Source organism: Struthio camelus, chromosome 3, assembly GCF_040807025.1.
Source record: "Struthio camelus isolate bStrCam1 chromosome 3, bStrCam1.hap1, whole genome shotgun sequence".
Classification (NCBI taxonomy): Eukaryota; Metazoa; Chordata; class Aves; order Struthioniformes; family Struthionidae; genus Struthio; species Struthio camelus.
The window spans coordinates 8,653,462-8,664,291 of record NC_090944.1 but is presented as its reverse complement, the minus strand read 5'-3'; the positions used below and the strand labels follow the sequence as shown (position 1 = coordinate 8,664,291).

Genomic DNA, 10,830 nt, shown 5'->3' with positions numbered 1-10,830 from the left:
TGCTGCTGGCGTGCCTCACCCCGGCATGATGTGCAAGGATCCTGCCCGGGAAAGGGAGCCCGGCATGATGTGCAAGGATCCTGCCCAGGAAAGGGAGCAGGCTGGAGTCCCGGGGCAGCAGCCGTGGCGTATTGCATCTTGCCTGCAGCACAGCTTTCCCCAAGGAGAAGGACTTGCAGTGCCGGGAGCTGGGCAAAACATCAGGATGATGCCGGCCCCGAAGTGCTCCCAGGCTGCAGAGGAGAGGAGGCTGCCAGGGTGTGCAGGGGGCTGGTGACGGCATGGAGAGCTTGCGCTGGCAGCCTAGCTAGGGGACTGGGCGCAGGTAAGTGCGAGGGCGCGAGCAGGGCGGTGGATGTGTCGTATTTCCCTTTGGGGGTACAACAGCCATACCTCTGTTTCCCGGTGCGCACAGCAGGGACAAGCAGCTCTCCCATCCCCGGAGCGGCGACTGCACCCCGGGGTGGGGGGGACGGGGCTGCGAAGTGAGCTGCAACAGGGCAGCAGAGGCGACGTGGGCTGTACACGAGCTCTTCCCCTCCAACCCGAGGCAGGATGCAGCAATCCCATGCCCATGTGGCTGGGTATGGGAGGAAAAAAATGGAAAAAAGGAGGGAAAAAGGGGGGGGAAAAAGTAAAAAAAGAAAAAGAAAAAAGGGGAAAGGGAAAAAAAGGGAAAAGGGAAAAGGGGAAAAAGTTAAAAAAGGGGGGGAAGGAAACAAGGCAAAAAGAGAAAAGGGAAAAAAGAAAAAAGAGGGAAAAGGAAAAAAGGGGGAAGGAAAATGGGGAGAAGAGAAAAAAGGGGGAAAAGGAGGGGGAAGGGGTGAAAAGGGGAAAAAAGGAGGGGGAAGGAAAAAAGGAAAAAAGGGGGAAGGGGGAAAAGAAAAAAGAGGAAAAAAGGGGGAAAAGAAAAAAGGGAAAAGGGAAAAAAGGCAAAAAGGGGGGAAGGGGAAAGAAAAAAGAGAAAAAAGGGAAAAAAATAAAAAAGGAAAAAAGAGGGAAAAAGGGGGAAAGGGGGAAAGGGAGAAAAAGAGAAAAAGGGGGATAAAAGGAAAAAGAGAAGAAAAAAAGGAGAAAAAAGAAAAAGGGAAAAAGGGGGACAAAAGGAAAAAGGAAAGGGAAAAAGGAGAAAAAGGAAAAAAGGAGAAAAAGGAAAAAAGGAGAAAAAGGAAAAAAGGAGAAAAAAGGAGAAAAAAGGAGAAGAAAGAAAAGAAGGAGAAAAGGAGAAAAAGGAGAAAAAAGGAGAAAAAGGAGAAAAAATAAGAAAAAAGGAAAAAAGGGGGGAGAAGGGGGAAAAAAGGGGGGAGGGAAAGGGGGAAAAAAGAGGGAGGAAAAAGCAAAAAAAAAAAAAAAAAAAGCCCTTTGGCCGCAACCGACGCCGCGCAAAGCGCCGCGGGGATGCTCCGCGCCGGGCTAAGCCCTGCCTGCCGCACGCCGCGGGGGGCGGAGGGGCCGGGCCAGCGGCGGGGCCGGGCCGGGCCGGGCCGGGCCGAGCCGAGCCGGGCCGGGCCGGCAGCAGAGGGCGTGCGGCTGCCGGCCCGCTGCCCCGCTGCCTACAAAAGGCTGCCGACGGGGCGCGCCGGCTGCGCGCAGCCTCGCCCGGCGGCTCGGTACCCCCATGGGTGCAGCCCGGCTCCTGAGCGAGGCCGGGGAAGGGCAGACGGCAGCGGCCCGGCCTCGCCCGGCAGGTAAGTCGCTCTGCAGCGGTGGTGGTGGTGGTGGTGGTGGTCGTGGCGTGCGGGGAAACTTCAGCAACGTTTCGCCGAGAAGGTCGCCGGCAGCGGAGCGGCACCGCTGGCTCCGGCTCGGCCAGGAAAGGAGCTGGAGAGGTGGGACGAGGGGATTCAGTGGGTGCTGCCACCCTGGGCAAGGCTGGGGTGGTCTGGAAGCGGGGGTCGGTTTGCCCCATCCGCCTGGGGATGGATGCCGAGGGGGCTGCCAGCTCCCCGCAGAGCATCCTCTCACCTGGGGTCCGCAATGGGGCGATGCCTCCCATCAGTGAGGTTGGACCCCCCCCTTCCCTGGTGTTTGCTGAGTGCTCCCAGATCTGCGAGCAGCTCCCTGTGGGTCTCCCCCTCCCCTCCAACCCCTGCATCCCGGGACCCCCCACCTCAGCTCCGCTACTCTGAGCGGGGCTGGCTTTAGCTGGGAGACGCAGAGACCCCGCTGACCGAGGGGGGCCAGCAGGGGCCGGGGGTCCCCGCAGAGCGCGTCTGCCGGGATGGGCCCACCCTGTGCGGAGCAGGCAGCGCGCCGCATCCAGATGTGCTAAGAGCGAGGGGCGGCCGTGGAGGGGCTCTCTGGCTGTGCTGCAGCCAGCTGGCAAAGGGTGTGCGTGACATGAGTTTGGGGAGTGCTCAGCAGATCCCACCTGGCAAGGCCAGCAGATGGGTTTTTTTTTTTTTTTAATTCCTTTCCATGCCGGAGCCCTACTGGAGTGAGGGAGCTGAGGGCTGATTCCCTGCAGGAGTCAGTGTTATGTTGCAAAACCTCAGTGATAGCAAGGGCATAACCTTGCCAGCATGACAGTATTCCCTAGAAGCAAGGCTGGTCCTGGACAGCCCGGTCCCTGGGGCCAGCTCAACTCCGATGTCCTTATCGGAGAGGCCGTGACAACAGGATCAAGCCCATGGCCTCCAAAGGGGAAGAGCTGGCTCATCTTAGGCTCAGTGTGCCGGGGGGTCAGGAGCACTTCTGGTGACGGTGGGGGAATGGACCAGGGAAGAGCTTGCATGCACAGACCGAGCCACAGCCCCCTTGTCCAGCCTTGGAGCAGGATAGACATCCGGGGCACACCCGGAGCAGGGAGCCAGCAGGCTGCTCATCAGCTGGGCATGCGGCCAAGGGCGGCTGGGTGGTGGGAGCCCTTCCCTGGCCCAAGAGCAAGGGGTCTGTGCTGGTGGTAAGCAGGTCCCAGGAGCAGCAGCTGGTGGCCCCCTTGGTCCCTCCAGACACATGCTGAGATGTGGCAGCCAGCTTTGCTGAGGGAGAGCAGAGGACTCCCTTGGTGGCCGGTCTGTCCTCTGCACCAGATAGCACTGGGCCAAGGCGCCCAAGCTGTGCACCACTCAGGATTAGACGGGATGTGCTCTGTCTCACGTGCCTGTTCCGCTTCGCCAGCAGCAGGAGGATGGAGAACAAGGCCATGTATCTTCACACCTTCAACGAGAGGGAGAACGGCTCCATCTTTGAGGAGCCCTTTGAGGGAAGGAACCTCTCCAAGCTGAACCTCTGCGAGGACGGTGAGTCCAGGTCCTCCCGCTTGGAGACGCTCGGTCCAGGGGGCTTCGAACGTGGAGGCGGGAACCTGGGGAGCTCTTGATGGGGAACCTGGGGGTTTCACGAGCAGAGACCGAGTGGCCCTTGTCTGCGAGGGGGACGAGGCAGGGCAGCTCAGGGACTCCCACGGCAGGCAGGTTTCTCCTCTCCTCTCGCACCCCTTTCTGCTCCGACCGGTGGCTGAGCACAGCCAGGGCACTGCGAGCCCCTCGGGGTGCCCCAGGTCTCATTCAGGTCTCATCCACTGACCGAGGATGTACTCCAGGGAAAGTTTCTTTAATTGTTAAGGGTTGATTTATTTTTTTTTTTCCCCCTTCATTTTGCCTCCTGGCTCTTGTCTGTGGTCCTGCCTGGAGATGGTCCCCCCCCAGCTTGCAGTGGGGATCGTAGCATCAGGGCTGCGCAGCCGGGCACAACTGGCCCTGGGTGCGTTTTTGCAGCTCTCAGCTGACCTCTACCTCCACCATGGACTTGCCGAGCACCTTCCCTTCGCTCTTGGCCCACAAAGGGCTGCCCGTGTTTTACCAGATCCAGGCTTGGTCCTGGCACGAGCTCTTGTAACATGGACGTGGAGCCTGGTGTCGAGCCCGGCTCGAGCTGGGCGCTCCTCCGCAGCCTTGCAGACCTGCATGGACCTCCATCTCCAGCCCCAACCCAGCCAGTGGGAGAGGCACAAGCCGGACCGGCTGTTCACCAGCCCCGGGCGGGTGGGGGGAACCGGGTGACGGGGAGGGAAATGTTTGCTTTTCCCCTTGGTTATGGGCTGGGCTGCTGCAAAAACCCTGCTCCGGCAACCGCGGTGCCTCCCGCTCTCCGGAGCGGAGAGGAGTGGGTGGTTCGAGGGCTCGGCGCCAGCTCCTCCCGGAGCCTCCCGGGACCCGCTCGAAGTGTTAATGTCAGAAAAATATCGCGGCTCCGCTCCTTGTGCAACCCTGGGCTCCAGCTGCTTGGCCAGCGACGGCAGACAGGGCCCAGGGGCACGCACGAGTCGCAGGAGCGCCCCGGCGTGGGGGTCATCTCTCCACGAAGGTCCCACCTTCTGCTTGGATCCTGCACGCGCTGGGAGAAACCGGAGTCCCGCTCGCAAGGCGGACGGTGTTTAAAAGCATGCAAGGTGGTTGGCGGGATTTCTTTAAGCCCAGCACCCTGCGCAGCGCCCGGGCTGGTGCGGGGTGGAGGGAAGATGCTTCCTGACCGCCCGCTCCCATCCCTCAGGTCCCGGCAGGAGGATGAAGGCGGCCGGACGCTGCGGTCGGTTGGGCTCCCTGGCGGCGCTGAAGTACGCCGTGGTGGGGCTCTACCTCCTCGTCTTCCTCATCCTCGTCGGAGTCTTCATCCTCGCAGGTAAGAGCCGAGGCGCGGGAGGAGACCCGGAGACCATCCCTGCTCCTCCCGGGCTCTTCAGCCATTTGAAGAGGCAGCAAAAAGCGGTTTTCTAGGTATTTACATGTATATATACACTAGAATATATATATTCTAGGCAATTTTCTGGACGTTGCCTTCTGCAGGCTTCGTAGGAGGCTGGCGGCCTCGACGCGCCACTCTTGGTGGCAGACGCGGCAATGCCACCTCCGCCTGCCTTTTGCCAGGGGCAGACTGAGCTTTCCGTGGGGTGGGGAAGGGCCCCAGCAGGTTGGCCGGCGTTGCGCGGCCTCTCCTTATTTCTTCCTTGTTTTGCATTGTTTGAGTGTTGTTGTTGGCCTGAGAAAAGCCCTGAGCGAGCGATGCCATGAATTGTGCAAAGAGCCCCCGGGGCCGACGCTCGTGTCCGGGCCCATCCGCAGCTGCTTGCCCAAAAGCAGCTCCAGCGAGAGCAACGACAAGATTTGTTTTTTTTTTTTTTCCGCCATCTGGAGGTGGCGAGGAGAGCTGGAGGCCCACGACCAGGGGCGTCCTCCTCCGAGGCCTCAGCCCCTGGAGCCCCATGACCGGCAGACTTGCAGCTTCTCTTGCTTCGATGAAAACCCCAGTAGGAAGTGCCCGGCTCTCCCAGTTACGGCTGAAAACCTTGGGGAAGAAAGCAGATATCGTTACTGCTTCTTATACGTCTGGGCCTTCAAGGCAGGCCCTGGGTTTGGCCATCGTTGCCACCCAAGGGCTGGAGGTGGCCTGGCCAAGCCGCCTGGGCGTCCCCTTCGCCGGAGACGGCGAGGGGCCGAGGAGCGGGAGCGAACCTCCAGCGTCGGCGGCGGCCGCTCGGCTTCGAGAGGCGCTGGAGGAACCTGCCGGCCGAGGAAAAGCAGCGCCGTCAAGGCGGTTCAAAGACGGTCAAGCGGAGGAGCAAAGGCTGGAGCGGGGCCAGGGCAGCCGGCCAGCCCCTCTCCTCCTGGAGGGCGATAGTCCTGCTGGAGGCATTTTCGCTTGGACGGGCCCCCCCTCCGCCCAGCTCTAGTTCTTTGCGTTGGCTTGCGCCGGCCCCGGCATCGCGGCCAGCGTCCCCGGCGCGGACGGAGCCAGGTCCTCGCCCCCAGCCCTGCGCTGAGCTCCACCCTGCCGGAGCGGCCCCTCGACACCGGTGCTTTTACCTGCTCGCGATGCTGTAAGAGGAGCATCCTTCCGTTGGTGGCCATCCTCATCTTCCACCCATCGGACCTGGCCTTGCCGCCAGCCCCAGATGTGGGGATGTCCAGGAGATCGCTTCCAGAACTGCTGGTTTTGGGCAGAGGACGATGTGAAGCTCCCCCCCCCCCCCACCAGCCACTTCCCCCGAGGAGGGGACTCGTCACCGGGGGCTCTGCCCTCTGCCGACGGCCACTTTGCCTCCGAGAGACGGAGATGCTGCACCAGGATGCCCGGGACCCGCCGGGAATCGCGCAGCTGCCTCCCCTCCTGCCTGCGGGGAATGGGGCGAACCCACAAAGCATGGACGCCTGTGCAAATGCGTGTGCAAATGCATGCACGGAAACGCGCGGGCGCGTGTGCAAATGCCCGAGCTTCCACGCACCCGTGCGCGCCTGCAAGTTTTGACCAGCGCCGTTCCCCAAGACCCAAGTGCCAGGCAGAGCCGTGCTCGCCCCGCCAGCCGCTGCATCCCCCCCACCACCCCAGTGCCTCCCAGTCCCGTGCTGGGCCAAAAGACAGCGTTTTGCAAGCTGCCAGTTTACTGGCGTTCCCTGGAGTGACCTTTAAAACCAGCTTCGCCTAATTATTTTCTTGTAATTATTTTCTTTATTTCCGTCAGTCCAAAACAGAAGCCGCTTCCGCCCTCCTGCCCACGCCCCCGCACCTCCGTCTCGCAAGAAGCGACGGCCAAAAGGGTCTTGCCGTGCTGTAACCCCGGGACCGCGCGTGTAGCCGAGCTGCTCACCGCGTCCCGAACGGCCTCTGCGGGAGGCTCGAAGCGCCTTGCCCGCCGCGGCGAGCCCCTCTCTCGCCGAAGCTCGCTCGCTTGGGGCAGAAACGGGGGCAAGAGCCTTTTTCACATCTGGACGAGCTCAAACCCCGGCTTGGCTGACTGGCGTCCGTTAGTCATCATCCCCTGCAAGGGTTTCGCAAATCCAGAAACCACCCTCGCCCCCCTGCAAGGAGCTTTCGACAGAGGCCGACCCAACTCGGTGCAGCTGTGACCGCCTGTGGTGCTATCGTATTCCTTCCAGTCTTGATTTTTTTTTTTTTCTTGCCATCAGTGGAAATTCCCGGGGCCTCCTCCCTGGCCTCGGCCACCCCCTCCTCTTTGGCTTAGTCTGCGCCCAAACGAAATTACCCCTTTCGGAAGCGACTTGCCCTGCCTGGGGTTCGGGCTAAGACCGGCAGCTGCATGTTTTATCATGAGCCGGTTGCTGATGCTTTAGTTCTCGCGCAAGACGCTTGTGCGTGCAGCCACTAATGCGCTGCCCTCTGCCCCTCTTGCATGCATGTGCATATATATACACACTGTATATATATATATATATATATATATAGTATATGTAGCATGTGCATATATATATATATTCAGTAACCTCAAGGGACTTCTCCTCCGTGTACTTGTCCAGCCTTCCTGCAGCGAGGAGTTCTGCAGCTTAAGCAGAGACCACGTGGAGAAACCACCTCCTTTGGTCTGCTCAGTTTTCTGGCTTCGTTTGCAGCCTGCTAGTGTTTTCGTGGTAAATCCATTGCTAGCTCTCCGCTCCAGGCCGCTCAGCGGGTTCGCAGCCCGCTCTTGCACCCTTGCTCCGGCAGCTCTTTCCCAGCCTTGAGGCTCTTTTCTCCGGGAAGCCCCCAGCGCAGAGCACGGGGCCACGGGGGAGGCTGCTGCAGTTAGGCGCAGCGAGCAGCAGCATGTGCATCTGCCCTTTGTGCATGTGTGTGTTTGTGTGTGTGTGTGCACATCTGTGCTGCGTGCGTGCATGCGTCGCATGCATCTGCTCCGTGCCTGCATGCCCGCGCGTGCCTGCTGTGTGCCTGCATGCACATGCGTGCGCGTGCCTGCATCTGTGCTGCATGCATGCGCGTGCGCACGGCTGTGCGGTGTGCGTGTGCACATGTGCCTGCGTCCCTGCTGTGTGCAGGCGTGTGCTGCGCCGCTCTGATCCCACGCGTGGGACCTCTGCCGTGCAAAGCGGGAGCCAGCGGATGGGGGGCAGGAGAGCTGTTACACGCGTGGGCGCACGCCGGCCGGCCGAGAAACGGAGGCGCTTTCGCTCCTTGAACGTCTTCCCGGGGTGTTTTTGGCCTTGGCTCGTGGGCTGCAGGGCCGGGGCTGGGCAGAGCGGAGCAGCGGGGATGCTGAGATGAAGCTGTCGGAGGGGATTTATGCGCATGGTGGGGGAACTCCACAGGCTTTGCAGATTACCGCAGCTGCCTGGGCCTTCCTGTCCCCAGCCCTGGTTTGTAGGACTGCCTTTTCTAGGTTGTTGTGGTGGCCGCCCGGGGCTGTTTCCCACCTCGGTTCGGTCGCAGGAAAGCCAGGGTTGCACGCCTGCGCCCAAGCGGCCGCCGCAGGCGCCCTGGCTCCGAAGGCCTGGAAGGAGCATCTTTGCGCCCCCTGCATCCACGCGGGATGGCGGCGGTGGTACCCGCACCCCAGCTGGGCTCGCGGCACCTTTTCTCCAGGTCTTTCCTTCCCAGGTGTTTCCTCCTTGGGTGACTCTGGACGAGTCCCTTGGCGTCTTTCTCGGCTCCCCTCGGCTTAAGAGGGCCAGGTGCCGTCACCCTTCCTCCGGCACGTCTGGCCGAGGTGTAAAAGCCCCCCGGGGCAAGGCTCTCCCGGCGCCACGGGTGCCTTTCCCTCCCGCTCTCACCGAAGAGCATCGCAGGGTACGGTCCACCCCTGCGGCATCGGCTCCGTCCCGTAAGCGCCCTCCCGGACACCCAGCACTGCCGCTGGTGCCGGCCCCGAGCCAGGCACCCTGGAGCGCGCTGCCGACCTCACGTGTGCCTGTCTTCTCTCGCTGTATGTTTTACTCCTGCGATCTTGATGCAAACCAAACGTCCTCGCCGGGCTTTCTCCCGCGTGGAGATTTGGGGGGGGGGGGCCGAGCCCATGGCACGGCGCCAGCCGAATCCCCAACCACAGCTCCAGGAATGACAGCGGGGTTTTTAGTCTTCTTCTTCCGGCGGGTTTGGGATGCGCTCCGCCTGCATCCCAGCCAGGCTCTGCGCCCTGCTCCCCCCCGGAATGAGACCGGCCACCCCCTGGTTTTGGCCATGCTGGGAGGGGGTGTGCAAGGGGAGGTGCAGCGCGGCGTCCTGCTGCCGTGCGGTCCTTCCCTTGTCCATGCATGCGGCTCCGGCGGCCAAAACCCACCGGGACGCATGATGGAGAACAGGGAGGTGGAGGGCACGGTGGGGTCGGGGGGGGGACAGCTGGAGCTCCCGAACTGGGGTGGGTTTGCTTCCTTGCCGGGCAGCCCCCCGCCTCCGCCGCCACGATATGGTGCTCAGGAGCTCACCACGGCTCCGCAAACCGCACCCGGAGCCACAGAGACCTGCTGAGTCGACCTGCTGGTGTTAATTACAGAGCAAAGGGCGCAGCTCAGGCTTAGGGCTAGCGGCCAGGGTGGGGAACCTGATTGTTAAGCAATTAAAATCTCAGTGGGTTTTTTAAAAAACAAAAAAAGGACCAAAAAGAGGAGTTTGAGCATGCAATTTTTAGGTCTGTTTTTAGGGAAGGGAAGTGGACACTCTGAGCAGCCAGCTAACTGAAGGCAAAGGCACGGTGAGGGCTTCGTAGCATCACACCCAGGTTCCTGGCCTGCCAGACCCCCTCTTCAAGGGCAAAGCCCTTCCTGCACGTGCAGAGCTACCCTGATATCCGGAGCTGTTGTGGGCCTTTATTGTCCCTCCTGAGCAAGGTACCCGCGTAGCCACCTCCTCCAACCCTCCCAGCAGCCCACCTCGTTCTCACAGATCGTAGTGCCTGCGGAGAAAACCATGGGGCCAAATAGGGACTGATGGGATACGCGAAAGACCTTTGGCTTTCATCTCCAAGCACCGAGGAACGGTGGGGATGTCCAAGTGCTCCTTGGGAGGAAAGAGGGTTGCATGTCTCAGCTGGGCCCTCCCATCTTCACGGGGCGGTTTCTGATGCTCCCTTCCTCTCTCTCCCTTGCAGTCTCCAGGCCGCAGACTTCCCCCGAGGACTTGAAGGTGCTGATGGGGAACGTGAACCACCTGAACGAGAGTTTCCGGGACATGCAGCTGAAGCTGCTGCACCTACCTCTGAAAGGGGATGTGATGGATCACATCTGGAGGCTCCAGGACCTCCTGCAGAACCACTCAGACTCCTTGTTCCTCATGACGGGATCACTGCAGAAGCTGGAAGGGCTTCTCTGGAGTCTGCAGACCCAGGCCAGCCAAACTGACAAGGCAGTGTCCAACCTCTGGGACAGCTTGACTCAGCAGAGTGACACAGCTCAGCAGGAGATGTACAAGCTCTCCGTGGAAGGCAATAGCAGTCGGCTGCTGCTCCAGCACCATGACCACCTCCTGACCCACCTCAGTAGCAGGGTGGAGAGCTTGAGTGACCAGGTGATGGCAGCAAGTGGGGCTGTGGACACCATGAACAGGACCTTCTCCTATGACGTGAACATCCACCACACCCGCATCCAGGACCTGCAGGTGCTGATCAGCAACGCCACCGAAGACGCCCGGCAGATGCGTCTCATCCACATAGCCATGGAAGAGCAACTGAAGCGTGAGCTGGCCATCCTCAACAACGTGACGGAAGACCTGCGGCTCAAGGACTGGGAGCACTCAGTCGCTCTGAAGAACATCTCCGTGATACGGGGTAAGCTGAGCACCCTCTTGTAAGCAGCTCCTTTGCTGGCGCGTGGCGCTGTCATGAGGAAGGGGATGTCCCCAGTACTTTGGGTGGTGATGGGTGCGTGCCCCATGGCATGCAGCTGCAGCTGATGGAGCGGTGGGAACCTTGGCTATTGCTGGAACAAGTGCTTCATTTCCCCTATCCTTATAGGCTTGGTATACCTGCCTAAACCCGAGTGTCCAGCATCACTTGAGATGCTATAGGGTAGCCCCCTTGCCTCCAGCTACTATCCTGAAAGGGCTGGATTTGTCCCAGACCTTTGTATCTACCTGTCCAATGGGGATGTCTCAGGTACTCTTGGGTGT

At 60.8% G+C, this 10,830-nt stretch overlaps 1 protein-coding gene across 4 annotated transcripts in view; it reads left to right on the top strand.

Annotated features, from left to right (window-relative positions):
* The first annotated feature begins 1,482 nt into the window (after positions 1–1,482).
* Positions 1,483–10,830, top strand: part of SCARA5 (scavenger receptor class A member 5) — a 36,524-nt gene continuing 27,176 nt past the window's right edge. Inside the window, exons 1-4 of one of the 4 annotated variants that reach the window (XM_068936697.1) lie at positions 1,483–1,688; positions 3,124–3,242; positions 4,495–4,623; positions 9,815–10,489. In XM_068936697.1, coding sequence (XP_068792798.1) covers positions 3,131–3,242; positions 4,495–4,623; positions 9,815–10,489 — 916 coding nt within the window. In that variant the 5' untranslated portion in view covers positions 1,483–1,688; positions 3,124–3,130. Of the gene's footprint in view, positions 1,689–3,120; positions 3,243–4,494; positions 4,624–9,814; positions 10,490–10,830 lie in introns of all 4 variants that reach the window. The other 3 variants (XM_068936699.1, XM_068936698.1, XM_068936700.1) reach the window with 3 other exon arrangements.